This window comes from Sebastes umbrosus, chromosome 2 (genome assembly GCF_015220745.1).
Source record: "Sebastes umbrosus isolate fSebUmb1 chromosome 2, fSebUmb1.pri, whole genome shotgun sequence".
Lineage (NCBI taxonomy): Eukaryota > Metazoa > Chordata > Actinopteri > Perciformes > Sebastidae > Sebastes > Sebastes umbrosus.
In genome coordinates, this window is record NC_051270.1 from 38,891,309 (window position 1) to 38,916,316 (window position 25,008).

General features: G+C 43.0%; 1 protein-coding gene across 4 annotated transcripts in view; it reads right to left on the bottom strand.

Moving 5' to 3' along the window:
- Nucleotides 1-25,008, bottom strand: part of LOC119478354 (cell migration-inducing and hyaluronan-binding protein-like) — a 207,291-nt gene that overhangs the window by 25,001 nt on the left and 157,282 nt on the right. For all 4 annotated transcript variants that reach the window (XM_037753061.1, XM_037753052.1, XM_037753078.1 and 1 more), the window contains exons 13-20: nucleotides 22,914-23,123; nucleotides 21,478-21,683; nucleotides 13,158-13,227; nucleotides 12,433-12,561; nucleotides 8,812-8,897; nucleotides 5,128-5,259; nucleotides 4,750-4,785; nucleotides 799-954 (exon numbers count right to left, since the gene is read on the bottom strand). In XM_037753061.1, coding sequence (XP_037608989.1) covers nucleotides 799-954; nucleotides 4,750-4,785; nucleotides 5,128-5,259; nucleotides 8,812-8,897; nucleotides 12,433-12,561; nucleotides 13,158-13,227; nucleotides 21,478-21,683; nucleotides 22,914-23,123 — 1,025 coding nt within the window. The remainder of the gene's footprint in view (nucleotides 1-798; nucleotides 955-4,749; nucleotides 4,786-5,127; nucleotides 5,260-8,811; nucleotides 8,898-12,432; nucleotides 12,562-13,157; nucleotides 13,228-21,477; nucleotides 21,684-22,913; nucleotides 23,124-25,008) is intronic.

Below are 25,008 nucleotides of genomic sequence, written 5' to 3' on the forward strand. Positions count from 1 at the left end.
CCGCGTCCTCCGACCGCGGCCAACACTGTTTAACAGACGGGCTTCACTAGATACAACTTTTACTACTACTGAGCCCACTACTGAGCTACTGAGCCCGCTACTGAGCCCGCTACTGAGCCCGCTACTGAGCTACTGAGCCCACTACTGAGCTACTGAGCCCCGCTACTGAGCTACTGAGCTACTGAGCCCACTACTGAGCTACTGCGCTATTGAGCCCCGCTACTGAGCTACTGAACCCACTACTGAGCTACTGCGCTATTGAGCCCCGCTACTGAGCCCGCAACTGAGCTACTGAGCCCGCTACTGAGCTACTGAGCTTCTGAGCCCCGCTACTGAGCTACTGAGCTACTGAGCCCGCTAATGTAGGTTACAAACAGTCCCTTTAAATGCAACAGTATCCAGGTTTCTGTTGGACTATGTCAGCTAGCAAATCTAGGTTCCTATAGTCAAGAACAAGGTCTCTAAAGCCAGGATGTGATGTTTAAGTGGACTAAAACATTAGCAGGATACTCCAAAAACCTGACCATAACCAGAATACTATGCGCATGTGCATGTGACATATTTAAATGCTTTTCAATCGGTTGTTATATGTAACCTTAATGGCTTTCATGTTTTAAAACCTACATTAACGATATTTTTTTAGTGCAACAAGCTGAAAATACAACATCTGACAATTTAAGCCGGCGGGGCTTTTAGCCGCCTGATGTGCGGCGGCTGCAAACTCAATTAATGAGAGTAGAGTTTGTGGTCTGTGAAACCAAAACAAACGAGCTAAAATAGGCTATAATTGACACTTACATGCCGCGTGGCAGGGTTCTGTCGGTGTGGTCGGAACCCCCGGGGCCCCAGATCCTGTTGTCGGGGAGAGGCGTCCCGCGATTGTCACTTTCACCCACAAACAGCGAGTTCTTCACCTGCTGGCGAGAGCCGTCATCATCTGGAAACGTCCCTCCACTGCACACAGAGATGGGAACAGTTAGAGTCTGGATGTGCCAGCAGCAGCAGTAGTAGTAGTAAGTGTAGTGATGGTAGGATTGATAAAGTAGTAGTAGCATCAGTACTGTAACATTATTTCATTAATCGCTGAGTGAGAATGTCATTAATTATTCAAACATCATGGATCAGGACATCATTCAGGGGATTAAAACGTGTTTTTTGTTGAGTAAATGAAGCTCTAACATCTGAGGCCGAGTAAATATTAATCACTTAATACACAAATTACAGGTGGGTTGTGGATCTGTATGTAATTTCTGTGTCATCTCTATCATTCAGTGATGTGAATAATTACACCACATAAGTGTTTCACAGCAAGCAGAACAAAGATAGAGAAGTAATAAAAAGCAGTGTTAATGAGCTGTTAAAGTCCTGTCACAGTTTATAGGGACCGACAATACAAAATAAATACAAACATATATCATTACAGTTTACAATCATTTTAACATTACTACCAGATTTTTCTTTAATTCCAAGTTCAGACTTTTCACCGTTTATGAGCTTATGAAGTGTCAACCTCAATTATTAAGATTAATGTCACTGTTGCCCTCTGACTCCAGACAGAGAATCACTGATTATCTGAGGTCAGTTCATAGTAACCATGAGTGAACTAAAGCTGCAGCACAAGTCCAGCAACTGCAGATGGAGGTCAGGTGAGATACCCGGGTCAGTGTATCTTTTGGTCATTCGATTTTCCTTTAACAAACCGATATTAAAAAACAAAAAATGAGTGGTTATTTGATTTTCATTTTAAAATACAAAAATTTAAATTGAAATACAAGGCGTTTTTCTTTATCAGGGTCAAAAAGGGATGAACTAAACTTAAAAAAACGGGCTGATTTTCATTTTCTATTTTTAAAAACAAAAAATAAAATCACTAGAAGACAGAAACGAAAATACACCCGTTTTTTCATATTCTGCGACCGGAAGTTGCGTAAGAGTGCGTATGAGGACGGTGCTGTGTGTGAGAGAAAAGACGCACGGTGCTGCTGTGTAACTGAAGGTGATGGACACGGATCAGTATGTAGTTTTTTTAAACAATAAGAGTGTTTCTCAGAGGAAAAGACATGCCATGATTTAAGTTTAGTTCTTCCCTTTTTGACCCTGTTAAAGAAAAACGCCTTGTATTTCAATTAAAATTTTTGTATTTTAAAATGAAAATCAAATAACCACTAATCATTTGTTTTATAATACCCGTTTGTGAAAGGAAAATTGAATGACCAAAAGATACACGGACCTACCTGTGAAGTGCTCATGATATGAGGCTATAAGTCACAGAAAAAAAGATCATGGACACTGCAGTAGAGTGTAAGGGGTTATTACTGCAGGGGCACAATCTTCTACAATATGATGTTGGTATTAAAAGTAGACTGATAAAAAAAGTCCTTTTTGTGATAATCAAAAGTGGAAGTAGACTATGAATGATAAATCACAGTGTATATGGTTCCAGTGGTGTTTCTAAATTCTCTCCTCAGCTGTTAGCGATATAGTTGCTGAACTGGAAAATGAGAAACCTGAAAGCTGAAACCATTTTGAATAATGAACGTACCGCATTACAGTACATTACATTCTGCAGTGTTCCTCAATCAACGGTGTGGGGCACAACTTATAGAAGTCCATCGACCATCCAGTTCCACTGCAGTTTAGTTGATTTACCTGTTGTGCTTATTTTCAGGTTCATACTTGTATTTTGGGTTTCTACATGGGTGTTGGGTGTTTACATGCTGTAATGTTCAAAAAACGCTTTGTTTTTCTCATACTGGCTGTGCTGCAGCACGTCATTTCACCCTCTGTCTGAAACGCTCTGTTTGAGCTCCTGCCCCAGTGTGTTACTTGGTGACATCACCACGTTACTAAAGAAAAGGCAGGTCTTCAAGCGAGGCGTTTCAGGCAGTTCAGGAGCAGTGTTTGGGTGGGGGAGAGTAACTCCCTTTGGTGTGGACTTTGTAACTTTGTAACATGCACAAAAAACTAAATAACACACCAAAGGAAAGGGAAAAAAAGCATAATAGGTCCACTTAGAGGAACAGTGTGTATGATTTAAGGGATCCATTAGCAGAAATGGAATATAACATTCATAACTGCCTATGCACATCTTGTACCTCCAGAATTTGACAGGTACTGTAGTAACTAAAGCCGTTTTTGTGTATAGCCCCGTTTCCACTGCAGGAACTTTCCCCCGGAACCAGGAACCTTTTGAGGAACTCGAAATTTCGTTTGGACCACACGAACCAGGGTCTAAATAAAGATCCTGGGACATTTTTGGGGCCTTTTTACCCCCCAATAAGGCCCTGGTCGGGGGTGGGGGGGGGTAGTACTTTATGAAAGTAGCAGAACTTTCAGGGATGACCGTGTGAAACACACACACACACAGCGCTGCTTTAACTGTACCACTTCATGCATAAAACGGAAGTACTCGAGTATCAATTTAGGACAATTTTAGGACGAAGGGAGAGCATTTCTCTTTGTTTTATAACATTAAAAGTAAAGTTAGGCTCTGGTGTCGGCCTCCCGACTCATTTAAAAAAAGAGAAAAAAAAGAGAGAAAAAAGAGAGAGAGATCGCCTAAGCGAGAGGGTGAGCGGTAGAAGAGAGAGAGAGAGAGAGAGTGGTGCTGGGAATGAGAGATGGAAAAATTATTTTCTGATTGTTTCCCGACGTTAACGTCCTAAAGCATCAATCCATCAAACCCTCAACAGATGATTTACTGTGCAGACAGACGCTCTTAGTTTCATTTCCCTCTGCTGCATTTCATTCATTACATCCGACGTGCATCAGTAAATATATGCAGCAGTAGATGTCATCGCTGTGAGACAAAATTGTTTTTTTTAGAGTAAACAGGCGGACACACTGAACTTCAGGCTGCTCTTTCATACGTTAGCGGACTCATTTGCCTAATTTACAAGGTCTTTAGACTGTGGTGAAAACACAGACAACAGTGGGCTGATTTAGTTCCTTGAAAAGTAGTTCTAGGGACTAAAAAGTCCCGGGAACTTTTGGTGGAAACCCAGCTTATGTATCCAGTGAAACATCTGCACAACATAAAAACGGTTCAATCGTTCTTTCTTTGTCCTCTTTTCTGTTGGTAAACAACAAAACTGTGCATCACCGATAACATCTGGTAAGAAAGGTGACAGACCGCCATCTGACCTGACCAAAATGTGTTTGTCTATGGTGACATTTAAAATGATCGATCACAGATAAAGAGGCGACCAAAGGTCATCTTTTTTTAGCTTTACGGGCACACAGCCCCCGACCCTCACTGGCCTGCCTTACGTCTTCATTTTGCCTAAAACTCTGTTGACCCACTGAAGACGGATTTTTCAAGATTCATACACTCTGGAGACAAAAACACATCTGGATGGAGAGAAATGAAGAGAAAAAAAAAATGCGTTCACACCTTCACGCAGACCTATTTAGTGTGGAGGTACCGTATGCAGCCGGAGGCCCCCCTGCTTTGTAAAGTCAGTTGAAAACTTCTCACCAATTCCCACCTCTGTGACCATCGCACCCCTAAATTACTTTTCACGCTGCATCAAAGCGCTCCGTTTCCCAGCGCATCCTAAACAGACTCCTTATAAGGTGTTTTCCAATTACTCTTACAGACAGACAGAGAGAGAGAGAGAGAGAGAGAGAGAGAGAGAGAGACAGAGAGAGAGAGGGAGAGAGAAGATCCTGCATCGCCACTTGTAAATACAAACAGAAGCCCATTATTTCTATCCATAGAGATATGAACAGTAGGGGGGGGGATCTTACCTCGCCAGAGTGAGGCCAATGCCATTATCAGCAAATCTAAACAAGAAAGAGAGAATATTATCACTGTGAGCACAGCGACAGTCTGAGGTCTCTAGGGAACACACACACACACACACACACACACACACACACACACATGGAGTATGAATGAGATAGTTATTATTAGATAAGGATGAATTTCTCACTTTCATCTCTGTCGTGAAATGTGCAAAAAAAAACACGACCCATGCTATCTGAGACTCATCATTTTAAACGACATTCGGTTTCACTGAAAGTTGATCGACTTCGCTCAGACTAATGTATATTCACTCAATTAATGGATCCATATCAATATCCCCTTATCAATGCATGCACGCTATGTGGTATAGGTGTACTCACTGGCAGTCATCCAGCCAGACATCCCCTCCTCTCAGCCAGGCTCCGTGCTCCTGGTTCTTATAGGCTACCAAATGGTGGATCAGAGCAGGGACTCTGGGTTTGAAGGGATCCGCATCCTGGTGGGGGCCATACCTAAACAATTCAACAGCAACCCCCAACACCACAGACATACAGAGGGCAGAAAGACAGTGTTTACTTGTAATTTAATTGTATTTAAATGCATTGTATATGTATGTGCTGTATGTCCAACCCCTTATGCCCGGTTCAGACTACACAATATCAGCCCGACTATAGCCCGACATGGCCGTCGTAGGGGATCGGGAACGATAAATGAGTGTCGTGTGCGAAAATCGATCCTCTTATCTCGTGTAGTGTGTCATAGTACACGACAACCGACGCCACATCTGGGACGCCCCACGACACCCCGAGGAAAAGTCAACTGGGTTGGTAATTCAGTAACTTTTTCATGCTAGTTTTACGCCTATAGATAAGTTTACTCTCGCTTGAAGTTATAATCCTTCAGATTTCAGTCCTGGTTGATTTAATGACACCTGTGGTTACTGTTGGCTTTAAAAAATACAGGTTCTATAGAGCTCAATTTGAAACAACAGTAGAAGAGTCAGCTCGGTTGCACGAAAAGAGGCACAAATGACACGTAACTCACAAGGCATTTAGCGTGCAGTAAGAACGCTGCTCTTGCTTTTGCCATGCCAGGAGTACGCCATGCAGTCTGTACTGACTGCAATGTAAACGCCTCCATGTAAATACGCGACGCTCAGAGCTGGTGAGAGTGAGAAAGTGAGAGTGCTTATGGTAGGAGGGAGGAGAGGTGGAGAAGTCCAACAAACACAGGACTTTCAACCAGGAGACCATACCCAGAGTACGTATTGTACTTAGGTTACGTACTTATTTTAAGCCCAAATGACAAACGAAAAGCCTAAAATGTGTCTTCATGACAAGCGGAATGTCCTCGGTGGTGTATCTGTTTAGAGCACCAAACAAACTGGGCTGAGAGGATTCATCCAACACTGTCGTCAAACACAGTGACGCCAAACATACGATCGAATGTTGTGTTCCACATGACCTGAAATGCACCAGTATTTCTTTTAGTACTTATGCTTATGTTCCATAGTGTGTCCAAACATCCTCATTGTGGTTTAATTCTCAGATGTGTGGAAAGATGACTTGCATAGCTGACGTGAAACATTGTGCAAGAAATTCTAACTTCTTACATAATTATATGTTTCTTCTTTGAGTTGTTAACAAGATTTTAGCAAACAACTATGACATTTAGGCAGATTTACATATGAAACACTTCGTATTTGTGGTGGAACATGAATCCACTTAGTCCAAATGTGCTCAGTGTTTGATTAGATCAAACTGTAAAACTCCCACCGTGAACAACAGTGTAAAGGCTATTGCTTTAGGGCACTGCTTAGCTTTTTTTTCGTCTTAAAAAAGAACAGAGTAGACAGATTTTAATGTCATTATTAGTCAGTGGGTTTTTATTTTCCATCTTGTGTTATGAATTCTGTATATTCTATCTTATTTTATCTTTAATAATGTGTTTCTTGAAGACAACATCTCAACTAATATCCCAAAAGAAAAACATGAATGCTTTCATCTCCCTACTATGGAAGTCCCCCTTTCCCCTCTCATTTAAATCCTGGCTATGTGAAGTCTCATCTCTCCTGAAACTGGAACACATTAAGTTCACTATGAGAGGCTCTCTACTCCAACTGGCAACCGCTAATTAGCTATATTGACAGGTTGCCCGCTGGCCAAATTGCACCGTAATAACACATTCTGAGCTTACACATATGTATGCACAGTTGGCCGTCCGCCACCGGCCCGCTATGACCTTTTAATGGTGCTACGACGTCCTGGGTGCAATGTCTGCCTACTGACCTGATATCATTTCTGTTTGGCTTTCTAAACTATTTATCCACTTAGATGATATCTGTGCTTCAGGCTTATTGATATTGTTAATATGTATAAATGGGGGCGGCACGGCGGTGCAGTGGTTAGCACTGCCGCTTCACAGCAAGAGGGGTCGCAGGTTCAAACCCGGCTTGGGGCCCTCCTGTATCGAGTTTGCATGTTCTCCCCGTGTTAGCGTGGGTGTTCTCCGGGTGCTCAGGTTTCCTCCCACAGTCCAAAGACATGCTAGGTTAGGTTCATTGTTGACTCTAAATGTCCCGTAAGTGTGAATGTGAGCGTGAATGGTTGTCTGTCTCTATGTGTCAGCCCTGTTTTCAGGCTTTAAAAAATCTAGCCTGTGACGGGAGACTTTGACCAATCACAGGTCATTTCAGAGAGAGCGTTCCTATTGGCTGTGCTCCGGTCATGTGACACAAACTTTCTCATTTTACGGCTAAACCGTGCACTGCAAGATGATTCTGAAAACATTTGACTGTTTGGTCGGAGTTCAGAGTGATTGACAGCCGGCTCTCATAGACATCAGATGGACAGCAGACCTCAGATCAGCTCTTACTGCTTGTTTTCCTCTGGTCTGTAAAATCTAGCAGATGCCATTAGGAGCACCGGAGGACACAGAGGAACATGATTTGTTTTTCAGGTTACCTGTTTTATGTACAACTGTCACGATATATGATATATATATTATAAAAATATATATTTTTTAATCATATTAACTCCAATCTCACCACTTCAGCTTTAATTATTAAATCATTAAATCAGTCATTATCAATTAAATATTTTAATCTACTAATTTATTTATCTGTTTTTAATTTATTTATCTATTATTTTTATTATTTCTGGTATTATTATTATTATTTATTTATTTAATTATCATTAACATCTTTCTGTTTGAGTATGGTTGTGTATGTAGGTGTGTCTTTGTATGTATGTATGTATGTATGTATACAAATATGTGTGTGTATGTAAGTCACTATTCATCCGTATGCAATTTCTGCCATTATTATTTACTCAACTTTCACTCCCATACTTTCTATCCGGAGGGGGGATTGTTAAATCTGAATGTTTGGTACACACTTTTATGCGCTTTCTTTCAATATTGAAACAAAAAACAAAATATGTTTCTTTTGCACCCTGTCTTTCAATGTTTCATGTTTTATGTAAAGTGCTTTGAATTGCCTTGTTGCTGAAATGTGTTGCACAAATAAACTGGCCTTGCTCTGATTTGACCCCTTCTGGACCTGGCATGAGTATGCTATTTGAATCCAGCACTAGAAAGGCAGACTCTGCTGGACAGAATCACAGAGCAGCTCAGAGTGGTGCTGTTGCTGTCCAGTCAGGATCCCTTTCCATTACAAGCTGCTTCTGACCTTTTTAACAGGCGAGGCGCTCCGTGAGAAAGCTTTCCGAGGAAGACAACATTTCAACACTCACAAGAGCATCATTGAAGTGAAGAGGGAGTGGAGTGTAGGGTGGATTCATATTGAAATGATGAGGTCAGGGTGACACATTGGTCCGATCACACATGGGACTAACTTTTTACAGAGTTGAGTTGATTTCAATACAAGTAATCTCACTTCTACCCGGGTAGGATTTCAAGTGCCGCTCCCTGCTATGGTTCTATACCAAATACCAACATCTGTCGGTTACAAAACATCAACAGGAAACATAACAGACTGCAAACCCATCATGCTGAATTAAACTGGCTGTGAGCTCAGCGTGTCAAACAGGGTGAGTGAGTCTGACCTGGCTCCAATCATGGACAGGAAGGGTCTCTTGTCCTTGGCGTTGGCCTGGGTGGTCTTTACTCCGTTATCAAGGATCATTCCAGCCTGCAACAGAAAGAAGATCAACTACATGATCAAGTGGAATAAGACAGAAAAGAAAGAAGTTGTCCTTATGAAGGAGGTTGATGTACCCAGGTTAATAGTTTCTATTGGGCTGCAACAAAGTCTCCATTATAAATGCAAAATTAATATTCACTCTACAGGCTTCCAACCCAAATTACACTCTTGTTATTATAATTTTTTTCTCAACAACTGATCTTTTATTTGAGCTGAAACAATTATTTAAATGTTATTTCCTCCCTTCATGTGAAGAGTGCATTTGTGGTAGATTTAATGAAGCTGTTGACTTAACCTGTTCTGTTCGCTTTTTGCTCTGGTTCTAAAATGTAAGTAGAAGGGCTGTCAATTAATTAAAATATTATAATTTTAGGCTGTTGAAGGGACTGTTTGTAATTTCTTATACAAATAAATCATTGCAGGTCGGTGTCCCATGCTCGCTCCTGTGAGGCTACGCTGTTCAGACTCAGACTCCAACACAAACTACACGGAAGCACCAAAACCTCTTGGTTGTATCTAGTGAAGCCCGTCTGTTAAACAGTGTTGGCCGCGGTCGGAGGACGCGGGGGAGACCGTAGCTTTGGTCTCCAGGACCGGAGTCTCTGCTGTACTCTGCTCCTCTGCCTGCCTTCACTCACACACCGCGCTCGTTCTCGCTCTTTCGCTCCACTCTCACGTGCCTGCGCGCACACTTCACACTGCAGAAGAGTTAGTTTAGCTCTGAGAATATCTAGTGAATGTACAGTGGATGTTTGTGCAGAAATAAATGCTGCAGCTCCTCCAGACCAACAGAGGTTTCCCGTGTCTTGTGAAGTGATGGGGCTCCGCAGAGAGAAACGTTATCCTCTCCGACCAAAACTCCGGTGTCTCCCCTGTTCCCTCCGGCCGCGGTCGGGAGGCTGAGGCAGGAAAAGCCAACACTAGGATCAGCAGTGATTCATGGAGAGACCTTTGTCTGGTCAGCTAACATTACTGCCAAGCAGCTGAAATATAGAGTGATATTGTGCTTTTAGCTGACGTGTGTCGCCTCACTGTTTTGAGCGATGCTCGTTCATGTCTATGTAGAGCGAGCACAAGCGCGAGCAACAGGACGCTGACTTTCGTTGACTTAACGGCCACAGGTGTTGCTGTTAACAAGACATTTCTGATTCTTACAAACAGCCCTTTTAAATAACGCTCTAAACTTACACAACATTTTGGCGAAGAAAATGGGTTCTATGGGTACCCACAAGTCTCCCCTTTACAGACATGCCCACTTTATGATAATCACATGCAGTTTGGGGCAAGTCATAGTCAAGTCAGCACACTGACACACTGACAGCTGTTGTTGCCTGTTGGGCTGCAGTTTGCCATGTTATGATTTGAGCATATTTTTTATGATAAATGCAGTACCTGTGAGGTTTCTGGACAATATCTGTCATTGTTTTGTGTTGTTAATTGATTGTAATAATAAATATATACATACATTTGCATAAAGCAGGATATTTGCCCACTCCTATGTTGATAGGAGTATTAAATACTTCAAAAATCTCCCTTCAAGGTACATTTTGAATGGCTAAAAAATGTGTGATTAATTTGCAATTAATCACGATTAAATATTTTAATCGATTTACAGCCCTAATATATCATTTTATGGCAGTTCTTTTTTTTTTTTTAAAGGGATGCAAAAGGGTTAATAGAAATTGAAGGTAGAGTGACACACCCCATGTAGAGGTAACTGGGATACATCACTGACTTGAAATCAAGCATAAAACTTGTACTTGTTTCAGAGCTCTTAAAGCACAATACTGTAACTTTTCCTGACAAAAAAATACAAATAGCACAAACGATGAAAACATCCTCAGCCAGTTTGCTGCTTCAAAACAAACACAGCCACTGTGTTGCTGCTGCGAACGGCCAAACCTGCAGCCCTGACACAACCTTCTCTCCTCCTCACAAACATCCCGGGGTGGCAGCCTGACATGAGTTATGCTCCCATTAGGATGATCCAAATTAAAAGTGAAGAAGGGAAGGATAGAGTGAGATGCTAGGGAAAAGAACTCACAGTTGGGGCGCAGAGAAAAGGAGGGTGATAACAACAACACTTCCTCTCCAGCAGCGCCTCATAAATCTCTCTCTGCTCCAGCGGTGCTGTGCTGTGCTGTGCTGTGCTGTGCTGTGCTGCGCTTGATGCCGCAGGCGCCTCCAAAACTCTGTCCTGTCCTCTCCATCTCATCCCCTCTCCTTTGGCTCACTTTCTTCCGTTTCTGTTGTCTGTCCTCGATTTTGTTATTCTCACTATTCACCTGTTCCTTGTCCTCTCTTTGTTACTAAGCAGGTCACCTCCGACACCTTTCTCTCCCCCTTAGCTCTAAGAGATGTTGTGTTTTTAATATTCAAAATGAGTACTGGTAAAGTACAGGTTCCTTTAAAACAAAAACTGGACATAATGAGTTCCAAACGTATCAGCGTGCTGCGTTAGCTGCTGGTTTTCAGCCCTGGTAACACCTTTGAAAAACAATACCAACTTCTAGTTATGGAAAGTCATGGAAAAAGTCATTGGGGTCATGTCAGGAACCCTGGGACAATTATTCTTATTCTTACGGCCTTCTGGAGAGACCTAAAACTCTTTTCCCGATAAGAAAACAGTTTCTCGAAAAAACAGGAAAGCTGTCATCTCGGTTGACAAGCTGTGTGTTGATGGACAACTCATCCACGACAACGAGCTGACACCTTGGTTATTCTAAAGCAACTGTACAACCCGTCACAAGACACATATAAATATAAACACCCACATCTCCAATGCACCTCAAACCACCATGTTTTGCTCGCCAGTCAACAACGTAGTAATCACGTCTACATGTTTCTCGTTCTCACTTCCTGTCGTATGTTTAATGTTCCCCCTTCTCTTCTATGTTACATGTCTCCCCTGTCTTCTCATTAACCCCTACTCTCCACAATCCTTAGTCTTAAGGCCTTTACCCACCAGGGGCATGACAAATAAACGACACGAAAATGTGAACTACTCGTGAATATTATATGTCTAGGGCTTTTATTGTGAAAGCTAAGAAAGGAAGGAGTGGATCTGGTCTGCGCTGCCTCTGTGAAGGTTGAAAGGAGTAGTAAGGTTTGCCGTCTTTGTTCGGACTACGGAGCCTCCGTGTTGTTGTTTGATTTTGGCCGGTCCGGCCGTTCAGGAGTCTTCCTGAACTTCCCTGTTTCTGCCATGTTTCAACAGGAGCCCAGAACGGACAAACCAAACACCGGCTTTAGAGAGAGACTTTCACGTTTTTACGTTACCTGAAGGCCACCGTCTCTTGAGCTATTACATCTTTGATTTTGTTTTTAAAGTAAGTGTGTAGGCACTATCTATATGGGTGTAGCTAACCCTGTATAAAAAGACTCCGGACACCGCCGGGGCATCGTTCTGAATGAAAGTGTAACAACCAACCTACTGATGTAAAGGGTATTTTAACCTATATTTTATGGTAAGTACATGGTTCTTACAGAACCCCCCCTCCCACCCCCCAGTCCTCAAACTCACCCTGTAGTTGGAATGGGCTCTGTTGTTGGTGAACTGGCCCATAGGTATGTGTTCAGTGTGTCCGGGTGAGTACAGCCCCTCTGACGGGCCGGTGGGCACATGGTGGAAGATGAACCAGAAACCTGTTTGCTGAGGGATCAGACACAAAACATATAAAAAACAGCCTGTCAAGACTTCGGTTCTTTAATTCCTATAAATGTAGAGCAACACCCGGAAACCAAATGTGCAAATGTGTAGTTTCATGTAGAGGTATTTTTGTTCAAGCTCGCACACACTCACACACACAAGCACACACACACACACACACACACACACACACACACACGCACACACACACACACACACGCACACACACACACACACACACACACACACACAATACAGCCTGGGCTTTGGCACTCTGCATGTCAGCCTGTCTGTTTTTGTGTTGTTCTTCGCAGGTATGCAAATGAGAGAAGTTATTACACTGGCGAGGATAAATGAGACTCCATTCCGCCCGACGTATCCTTGTAAAATCCCAGAAGTACGATCATAATTGGCACTCTATCATAGTGAAAGTGTGGCGGTGCCTGTGTCTGTTGTCTGCTTGATTCTGAAGTTAATAGGAGTACACAGCCATTAATCTGACCTGGCAACGTGGTAATGAGACAGACCTCCACCTGGAGAGAGATGGGGTGGAGGGGGGTTGGGGGGGAGAAAGTGAAAAGCCGGAGTGAGAAACTCACCTCTGAGCCTGCAGCAGCACAGTTGATGAGGTTGTTATTGGGGTTGGCGATCCAGAAAGTTGAAGTTGCGCTATATAGATGGAGAGTATTGGACAGGAAAAAAGACAAAAAAGAGTTTTGTTATTGGATTTCACACAAATAGTTTGAACCGGTGATGTAGTGGTAAACAGAGAAAGGATGAACACTGCCTCTCAAAAGACAGCACCGGTAAACGAGGGAGAGAAAATGCTGTTGGTACATAAATGCTATCATTTAATAGCATTTGTGGAAATATTTTTTTCATGATATCAAATCTAAACAGTTTTCATTTAATTGTTTTTCCTATTACTGGTATCTCTTATTTTTTAAATGTTTAGTCCTGTAAGGCGCAAGTAAGTAAATTGAAGGGATTCTATGTAACCTTTTACACGAATAAATCATTTTTTATTGCCAATGTGTGAAGAGGTTGTAACCTAAACTAAACTAGAAGTGCACTCGGAGAGCGCGGACCTCCACCAAGGCAGGTTTCATGTACGTCGCTGCCCCCCTGTGGTGGCCTGTGGTGTTTAAAAAAATTCCTGAAGCCGGATCATGATCCATTGCGGACTTTTGGAGTAATCCTCCAAATGAACAAACCGACAAACAAACCAACCAACAAACTAACCAACCAACAAACCAACAAACAAACCAACCAACAAACAAACCAAACATCAAACCAACCAACAAACAAACCAACCAACAAACCAACAAACCAACGTCGGTGAAAACATAACCTCCTTCCTAGGCCTTTGGCCTTGGCGGAGGTAAAAATGAGACCTTCTGCAACTTTTTGGGTTTCCTCTATGAGCCTGTAGACTGCTTTTAATTTGAAGAACCCCGGCCCGTTTTTCTGGGAAAATCCAACAGATGTTATGTCATGCTCACTCGCGAGTGCTTTAGCCGTAGCTAACGTTCAGTTACAAATGGAGTCCGCTAACGCCATCAAACAACCAGCCATCACCACAACTCAGACTCCAACACAAACTCCACGGTCGTACAAAAAAGAAAACAAAGTTACATCTAGTGAAGCCCGACAGGAATGTGACCGACATCGGGGGGGAAACTAGTGTCGTGGGAGAATAGCAAAGCCAGTGTGAAGAGTGTGCATGCACATACGTGGGAAGTGAGTGGTGAATGTTGCACTTGTCTGGAAAGTAAACAGTTTAGAAAACAATACTAACGCTAACTAAACACTAACTAAAAATGGGTAAAGCTCTGTTTTGCTTTTAGCCAGCACTTAACCTTTGTTGTAAATGACTTTATATTTGTAATTAATTGGATTTCAGTTGGTATTTATTCTGGTATCAGCAGGCGGAACATCCAAAGACTACAATTAATACAAAACGCTGCTGCCACTCTTGGTGGGATCTCTTGTTGGGTCTCTAAACTCTAGAGTACGGTCTGAGACCTGCTCTATATAAAAAGCGTCTCGAGATAACTTCTGTTATGATTTGAGGCTATATAAAAATAAATTGAATTGAATTGTTGTAACTATTTATATGATTTTATTTTGTTTAGATTTTCAGTTCTGGGTGTTACTTATTTTTATCATGCTTTTATTGGAAAGCACTTTGTAACCTTGTATTGAAAGGTGCTATATAAATACAATTATTATTATTATTAGTGTGTTCCAGAGCTGACAGCCCTTTATAGAGAAAGCTGATTGTCCAAATGTAGTTCTACAATGTTACTCTATTACTGTCTTGCCCTTAGATATATCTGGAAAGAGGCTCTGGGACCAAACTGTTAACACATTTATAAACTAATCTGAGAAAACAACAATTGAATAAAGCTCTCAAAGAGTAGATTGTGTCTTTTTAGTATGTGACAATGATGCCAGCGGACAGGCTTGTTGTCCATTATTTTCAGTGCCTGATTGTGAGAGAAAATCATAGAGTGCATAAATAAGTGGGCTGCCTGAGTGGGTATGTAATGCCTGACTCATCTAAAACAATCAAGGTCAGTCTCAACTGTTTTCGAAATTCTCGTCATATGTTTGTGATCATTTCAGCCTAGAAAGGGGGCAAACATATTGTGCAAAAGTGGGTTTACTCTCTGCTACGTTCCTCATCTGGACTATTAACTGCCCTTAACCTCTCTTCTCAATTATGTAGCCTTAATAAGGATATACGCTCCTCTACCCATCAGCCCCTGCGGCAGCTCAGTCTGGATGAGAAAGGAATTAGCTGTGGTGTAATCAAGGGCTCAGCCGGTTCTAATCAAGGTTCAGTCCCCCTCAGGCTCCCCGATGGGTTCTCTGTCAGAGGATGAGAGGGAGGAACGGCCGACACAGACAGCAGACGGGATGTCTCTTTTAGAGCAGCCATGTTTGATGGGGTGACAGTGATGATCAAATGATCGCTGCGTTAGAAACGCCCGTTGTCAGACTGACCGTCATGAATGTAACGGTGTGATGTCGAAAGAGAACAAGAGAACGCAGAGTACAGCTCACACAAGCTGGATTCATTCTAACACCCTGGTACGCTTCCATCGTAGGCGCAGTTTGATGCTGCGTCGTGCTGTTTCTTTTTATTCCTGTGACTCGCTTTGAAAGCACCGCAACAGACGAGGAACGGCTGAAGTTGAAGTGGGGAGTTCTATCTATATGATACCTTACATAAGGTGGCAGCTGGCTGGATGGAGATCACCTGAGAGTTTCCTACTTGCTGTTGGCTATACTGTATGTCATTTACAGTAAAATATCACAATATAAATAAATGTGTTTTCAGTTTAAAAAGTACAAACGTCAATAAGAAGACACATCAAGTTTGATATTATTCATCATTACAATAAATGATTAGATTAGATTTCTTATTTGAATCTTCCTACTGTCCCATTTATAACTATTCATCATCACTTCTCTCTCTCAGATGTTGCTCTTTTCTGCATCTCCGTCTTCTTGGCTTTTAAATAAGTGTGTCAGTTATTGTCACCTTCTTTTTGACTTGACTTCCTTTTCTCTTTTCTTACAGCACAGACATCCCTTTAAATTCATTATTTTTTTTCCATAAATGTGCAAATTCTTCTGGGTTCCTCAGAAAACACCTTTCACACATGCACCAGGCATAATGAGAAGATTATTCTAGTTCCATTTGCAGGTATGTGCGAAAAAGCAGCTTAGGGGTAATGAATATGAATAGAAATGGCAGATATGCAGTTTAGCTCCGCGGCAGATTAGCACATGGCAGCACTACACCTTAAACCTCTCCTTTTTAACCTCTCCCCCCCCTCTTTGATTCCCTCTGCCTCTCTCCTAAACCCTTCCATCCAAACTCTCTGTCTGTTATTGCAGGTTTACCCATTTGTGGAAACGGGGAGCTGTATTTTATTTTGATAACTAACTGCCAGGATTTGACTGAATGTCAAATAAAGATAGAAATTCTGCCAGAGTCAAGTAGCTTGACTCTCTCATTGAGGTCTGTCATTAAAAGCGTATCCAATGGCGCAAGGACGCTGATAAAAAAACAGCAGGGATGCAGGAAGTAAGTGTGTCCTTTATGTAGAGAAGTGGTAAGCAAGGAGGAGGTCGGGGTGGTGGATGGAAGTGTAGCATGTCTGACTTTAATGCCTGTAGACCGCAGTTTGCGTAATGCCTTCTTTTACTGTATTAACCCACAATTTCTCCCTATAGCCTAAACCATACACATACATGTACGAGAGCTGTTAATCGCTTCAAATATTTATTCACAGTAAATTAACATTTATTATCTGTTCAAAATGTACCCTAAAGGGAGATTTGTGAAGTATTTAATACTCTTATCAACATGGGAGTGGGCAAATATGCTGCTTTATGCAAATGTATGTACATATTTATTCTTGGAAATCAATTAACAACACAAAACAATGACACATATTGTCCAGAAACCCTCACAGGTACTGCATTTAGCATAAAACAATATGCTCAAATCACAACATGGCAAACTGCAGCCCAACAAGCAACAACAGCTGTCAGTGTGTCAGTGTGCTGACTTGACTATGACTTGCCCCCAAACTGCATGTGATTATCATAAAGTGGGCATGTCTGTAAAGGGGAGACTCGTGGGTACCCATAGAACCCATTTACATTCACATATCTGGAGGTCAGAGGTCAAGGGACCCCTTTGAAAATGACCATGCCAGTTTTTCCTCGCCAAAATTTAGCGCAAGTTTGGAGCGTTATTTAACCTCCTTCCTGACCAGCTAATATGACATGACTGGTACCGATGGATTCATTCTAGGTTCATATGATACCAGTATCTTCACTCTAGCTTTAAAACTGAACCACTACAACCTAAAAAGAGCAAGAAATATTTTCAATATCCTCAACTTTCAGGGTGGAGGCCGATCCACGATAGCTGCCAAATGTTCTACAAATCTTTATTTAAGGGCTCACTGAGTTTGGCCGATATATGCCAGGCAGGCCACCAGACACATAACAGACAAATAAACCCTGGGAGTGCTACTGCAATTGATAAAAGACCTGATTTGGTATTTCTCTAATTTGCGTGGGTGACTATTTCTTTGCATTGGTGGAATAAGGGCAGTGTGCACGGCGACAACACAGGACATGGTTGTGTTTTTAGTTGTTTCCTTTCACACAGAGTTGTTCTATCCGATGCCCAGATAGAACAACTCTGTGTGAAAGGAAACAACTAAAAACACAACCATGTCCAGTTGTTTCCTCTGAAGGAGATGGCTGAGATGGATAATTTGTTTTGTCATTGTCAACTGCACGCTACAAGACACACACACACACACACACGCACACACACACGCACACACACACACACACACACACCCTCATTAAACAAGCGAAATGCCCAGCACATTCATCTGGCTCAGATTAAATGACAGTTTCATCCTCCTCGTGCAGCCCACACGTCTCCTGTTCCCCGGCGAATCGGAACTCAAATGTATCGTTGTTTTACATTCAACACGTACCCAACTCAACAACGACGGGGGAAGAGACAGAAGGAGCCACGAGGGAGTGTAAAAATCTGACTGGATATTAATCATCATAAATCGTACAGGGGGGGAACATTGTTAGTGCAATCATGTTTGATTAAATTGGAATTTTTAAACCACAGTAATAAATACACTGGGATTTGGAAATCATTACAGAATACAATGATCCAGACAAATTGCCTCCAAAAGCGTCATTAGGAATGTAGTGCATTGTGTTTTACCAGGCTGTTATAATTGGGTAAAGTAGGAGAGGACAGAGGAAAGGAGACAAGGAGAAAAGGAAAGGGAAGCAGAGGCTAACGTTAGAAAATCCTTCCAGTCCCCTCATGTTGGAGAGCAGGTGGATGACTCCCTATCAGTGGAAGCCAGTGCCATTATGCATCCCTAACCATGCCCTGCTATGCTCTGCAGCTGAAGGCTGAGGCAAAGTGTGCTGAGATAAAAATGTCATGTGACCTGGATTAAACTGCTTTATATTCTGAGTTGCATCTTTATGCTTTAAATACAATGCCTCTCTAACAAAGTGAGGATGCAGGGTGTGAGTGTGTGTGTGTGTGTGTGTGTGTGTGTGTGTGTGTGCGCTTGTATTGCTATCTTTGTGAGGACCAAGTTCCGTTTTAAACCCACGTAGTGAGGACATTTCTGCATTGTGAGAACATTTTGACCGGTTTGAAAGTATAGCGTTAGGGGTAAGGGTTGGGGGGAGGCATTTAGTTGTGATGGTTAAACTGTTATGCCGGCGGGGGCTTCTCAGTCAAAACAATAACAAAAGACAGAGTTTGCTGACGTGGTGAAGTTGTTGTCTTCACCACCAATCCCGTCAGCTACTCCCAGTTCGGATTCCTTTCAGTGTTCTTTTATGTACAGTATTATCTGCAGAGGTCCCGCTGATTAAAACAGGTAAAAACACTGAATAGTGGCAGCATCTGTGCTAGGCACCGCCTCCTAAAATGTAAGATTGTGTACAGAGTCCATTATACAAATGCGCGGCTATCTAAGATGTATCCCAATCTAACAGACTCATGTAACAGGTGCCGGCAATCTCCAGCCACCCACACTCACATGTTCTCATGCTCTTTTTTTTACCAGAGCCCGGTTCTGCCCAAGGTTTCTACCCATTAAAGGGGAGTTTTTTTTCTGGCCATTGTCGCATGAGAATGCACTGCTCACGGGGGATAACTTGTTGGGTCTCTAAGTGAGTACACAATTCAACAAAACATTGAATAAATCAAGTGTGAAGTGGGCTCATTTTCTCATAGACTTCTATACAATCAGACTTATTTTTGCAACCAGAGGAGTCGCCCCCTGCTGGCTACTAGAAAGAATACATGTACTGTATTCTGTATTATTCTGTATTCAGTACTGTGTACTGAATGTACAGATGGACCTTAACTTTACTTTAGAACTCAAGACTATCCATACTGGTTCAGTTTAGATGAGTTGTTTTACTGGTGTCTTTCTACGGCATCTAGATGTTTATATCCATGATATGAGCATCTTTGAGTCACATATTTGCATGCATAGACTTAAGAACAAAACAGTTTTTCAATTCTATTTAATACTACATTGAGATGTGTGATCACAAGTTGTGTAACAGATCATTTGCTGACCTTTAAAAAAATGTTAGCGGATAATTGAAAATGCCATCTGTCATTTTGATGGATGAAACATAATTGCAGGTGCTGCGATACGTGCATGATCTAACTTCAGAAAACTAGAACGATTGTAACAGAATGGAACTGTCAAACAAAAGTGTGTGAACGCGAGCAAGAAAGAGAGGGACGGAGAGAGATTTGACTAATGATCACTCGCTTTTGCAAAGTTGTGTTCAGCCTCTGCCCTTTCACAGCGTGAAAAATGTGTTTTTCCGACAAGACCATTCTGACTCTGCTAATTATTTGCTTTCTTGTATCTTCAAAAAAATAAGTGGAAGAGCCACTTATTTATTTCATTGTCTCTGCATCGTTCTCTAAGGTCAGAACAAGAGTCACCCCCTTACATCGTTTCTCTGCTGTCACGTCACACTGTCGTGTTTCAGACCGCCACCTTTGTGTTTTGGAACTTTAGATGGAAGAAGTATACGGATGTGGGTGGAGCATTTCACATAATTATTCTTACTTCTGAAATGTGTCGTGGCAGAGAGAAAAAAACTACCTTGCTGTGACAGTACTAATAAGTGGGAAGATGTGTATAGTGATAATAAAGCTAGCTTGAGATTAATTGGTTCTCTTTGTTGTGTGTGTGTGTGTGTGTGTGTGTGTGTGTGTGTGGTATTGGAGGCATGTTGGTATGTTGGGTCAACACACCAACACAAATTGTCTGAGTACTTTCACAAAGAACATGAATATTACGTGGTGAATAAACGGCGTCTTTTTTTGGAAAACAAGGTTGATTTTTCTGAGCTCTTGCACCACGAATAAAGGCATCAACCGATCACGTTGTGCAGAAAGGGTTGAGTAGCGTCTATATTTATGAAACAACAACACGGAGGCACCGTAGTCTGAACCAGGATGGCAAACTTTATTACTCCTTTCAACCTTGACAAAGGCTGCGCAGACCAGATCCACTCCAACTGTTCTTACCGTTCACAATAAAAGCCCTAGACACTACGCAACTGTTCACCAGAGGGAACTCAAACTCACTCAGAGCATTTCGCAAAAAAAGGAAACTCAATAAAACAGCTTACAGTAGTTCAGCTTATACAACAATTTAGCTCAGACAAACTGCCAGACGCTTTGACTCTGCCTGCGCAATTCTATTCGCGGCCGCAGATTTACAGCCCTCCCCGCCCGGACCCGGTGCGACTGTCGACTGGGGTGGACTGTATTCAGTGCGCCCAAACCGCGTTGTGCTGCCAGATCGTGGCTCGGCCCACCTAAAAGGCGCCAGGGGTCTGTGGCGTTGTCGGCAACCCACCCGACCCGTCTTGAAACACAGACCAAGAAGTCTAACGCACGCGCGAGTCAAAGGGTGCAAGCAAAACCCCGTGGCGCAATGAAAGTGAGGGCCGGTGCGCGCCGGCTGAGGAGGAATCCCAGCCAAGCGGGGTCGGGCACACCACCGTGAAGTGGTATCGGTGCCGTTGTATCGGCGCCGTTTTGCGAGTACGAGTACATGAGCACAGTATCGGACCCTATACCTGATACTGGTATCGGTATCTGTGCATCCCTATCTTGTACACTTAAGTACAAATTCTAGGTACTAGTACTTTACTTGAGTCTTGTCTTTCCATGCTGCTTTCTACTTTTACTCCACTACATTTATCTGATTTCAGGATGTCCACCTGGCAGATGTGTGGGAGATCCTCCATGGGACTGAAGAGGTTAAAGAGTGTGTGCAGTTTCTGCATGAATCTTACCTGCAGTCTTGCCATGGGTTGGCCACATATCCCGGGTAGGCTCCGTCGGTGATGTCGCGGCACATTTTGCCGTCTCTGTCTGAAGGCAGCAGGGTCCCGGCTCGCACCAGCAGACCCAAACAGTGGTCAAACGTGTTCCTCTCTTCTGGACCGTCCTCCGTGAAGAAACAGTGGCCTAGTGTGTCATAGCCGACCACGTTCTTTACCTGGGGAGGGGATAGACACGTTGACCTTTATGGATCAGGGGCTGACAGTATGTCACACTACTGCAGAGCTTCTGTCCTCAATCTAACTGGAGAAATCATTGCCAACAAAGAGCGCAACCGGTTGTGAAAGTGTCAGCTTTCCAAAGCCTATTTCCTCAACTTTGCACCACTTTCTGTTGAATGCAGCATCATTTAATGTGGAGGGTTCCTCTTTAGCTCCTTCATCCATGTTTTGAACATTGAGTCCTTGCCAAGACTGAGCAATGTGAGGAGGAAGACTCTGATTGTGTCAAACAGCACTTCAGAGTATCCGTCCTTCTTGGAGTCTCTGGGTGGTGGCTGCTGATTGGACCGTAAACTGCCTGTAATTTCCTTTTTTTCTCTCACCCTTCTTTCTCTCTCGTTTGATTACAGGAACCACTGGGGTTTCTGCAAACATCAGAGCTCAGGAAGAGACGTCTCCCCCACTCAGAGTCTCGACTCCCCCCGGTTCCCTCCGCCGTCAGCCGACACCCGTCCATCATCGCTCTCCTCCATCCATCCTTCTAAAACACCTCTTCCCTTCATCCCCCACCTGCAACACTTCATCCCTATCGCCTCATCCCCTCACCCCTATTCCCTTATCCCTTCATCCCTCAACCCTCATCCCTTCATCCCTTCATCCCTCAACCCTCAACCTTCACCCTTCATCTCTCAACCCTCATTCCTTCATCCCTTAATCCCTCAACCCTCATCCTTCAACTCTCACCCTTCATCTCTCGACCCTCATCCCTTCATCCCTTCATCCCTTAATCCCTCGACCCTCATCCCTTCATCCCTTAACTCTCACCCTTCATCTCTCGACCCTCATCCCTTCATCCCTCATCCTCCTTCCTAACCCATTCCTCCTACATCATCATTGCTCCCCTCCATCACAATACGTATTAAACTATTCCAAACCCATACCATGACGAACATGATATGATGTGTTGCTTTACCGGTGCTGGTAGGTGGATTTTGTTACTTTTAGACAAAGCCAGGCTCGCTTTTTCCTCCAGCTTCCAATCTTTGTGCTAATCTAACTGGCTGCAGGCTGTAGCTTCATATTTACTGTGCAGACACGATCTTCTCATCAAACTCTCAGCAAGAAAGCAAATGCTTCCCAAAATGTCTGCCTTCTTGTTTAATTACGTCACTCACAAAGTAGAAACCGAATAAAAAATGGAACTTGAATAAATCTTTTTAACTGACCAGCAGTCCGTTGGAGCTGTGGATGGTTACGCAGCGGGAGAAGGAGTGGTGGATGGACAGATCGCTGACAGAAGTCGGGGGGTCGTAGCCTCCCCTCTCGTCCACGTCTCCGTTCATATGGAAATGGACCGGATAGTGTCCCATCGTCTGCTGGCCCATGTGCTGCAGCTCCACCCCAGATATATGGACTGCCTTGAAGCGCCGCTCCACCTGATGAAAACAGCAGATACACTTCAGTCACTCCTGCAGGGGTGTGTGTGTGTGTGTGTGTGTGTGTGTGTGCGTGGGTGTGTGTGTGTGTGTGTGTGTGTGTGTGTGTGTGTGTGTGTTTGTGTGTGTGTGTGTGTGTGTTGGGGGGGGTCAGGTTGTTGCATCTCTCAAGTAACAGCTGTAACTGTGATCATTGGGCACAGCAAAAAAAAAGGGGAAATGAAATGATATCAAATCTATATCAGAATGAAAAATATCAAATTAAAAGAAGGTAACGAGGGGTGAAGGCAAAAGAAGGGATACTGAAAAGGAAGGAGTGGCATGAATAAGAAGCAAAAGAAAGGAGGAGGGTGGGAAGAACAACAGACAAATGCAAGGAGATGTAAGGAGAGAGGAAAGGAGGGAGGAAGCGAGAGAAATAAATATTTGGGATGAGAGGGAGGTATGGATTACGATGCAGTGGGAGAATAAAGGTATAGGAGGGAGGATGGCAAAGATATGAGGATGAAGAGAGGAAGGGAGCATGAAGGAAAACAGGTAATGAGGAGAAAGGAAAGGAGGCAGGTGGGATGAAGGATGCAAGGAGAGAGGAATCACAGAAAGGGGTAAGAGGGGAGGACTGCAAAAATAGGACGGAGGGAGTCCACAGGTGGAGACAGTCAGGAAGGATGGATAGAAAAATATGAAGCAGAGAGGGAGAGAGCAGGAAGGAAACACAGATATGAGGGAGAATAAATGGAAGGATGGTTGAAGGAAGAATGAAAGCAGAGGGGCATGGGGAAGAGGGAAGGAAATAGGGAAAGGGACAGAAAAAGGATGTAACAAAGATAAAAAGATAGAGGAAAAAAGGGATGAATAAGAGAAAGAAAGGATGTATTAGAGGTATAGTTAACATGATGGGAGTCGATCTGGGGAATGAAGAAGTCAGTCAGATGGAGATTCACCGGTGAATGAGAGACGTCAGAGAGCAGAGTGACTCAGTGATGAACAACTGCACCGCATCACACATTTGGTGATTTTCATTGTAACTTCAGTTAAAAAAGATTAGAGCAAATATTATAAAACCCCCCGGCTGTTTAGGAAACAATTTAAAAAAGATACAAGCAGAAACCGGGGCTGTTCCTCTCAGCTTGTGGCCAGCTGATATTAGTGGAGATACGAGGTTTTAACACAACAGTAATGCACTATACTGTCCAGGGGGGGTGTACGCTCTGAGGCGTTCATTTTGAAGGGCTTCACTGAAATCTCACTGAGGCTTTCCTTTCTGTGTGTGTGTGTGTGTGTGTGTGTGTGTGTGTGTGTGTGTGTGTTACTTGTACGTGCTGTACACACACCCATGCATGAGAAAAATATGACATGAGCCTGTGATGGAAATTTATAATAGGATACGATAGCTTGCCCTGCGGAGAGAGAGAGAGAGAGGAGGCATGAAGGCAGGAGGAATACAATCACAGCCTCTCTCTCTCGTGTTCTTCTGTCCTTTCCTGTCTCTCAGTGTCTCTCCGCTGTCCTTTTGTCCTCCTATTGACAGCTCGTCAGGTTGATTTATACAGCGTGGGTGTGGTTGAGCATCTTATCCTGCTCTAATTTAACTTTTGATTGTACATCAGAGCATTCCGTTTTCATTGGGCCAAATGTGGAAACACATGTTTGTGTGAATAGCCACATGCTTTGCACATCCAGAGGACTTGATCAGTTTTCTTCTTCTTGTAGTGTGGCTCTATAGACATGGCAATGTGGGTCGGTTTGACAGTGTGGAAGAAATATTTTTGTTGAGAAAACTTCCCTCCAATTTGAATTTGAAGAAAATAATCTTTACTCAGCTTCAGAAGACAACACAGACGGTTATGGAGGCGGGGAACTCATCCAAGCATGGAGAAAAAGA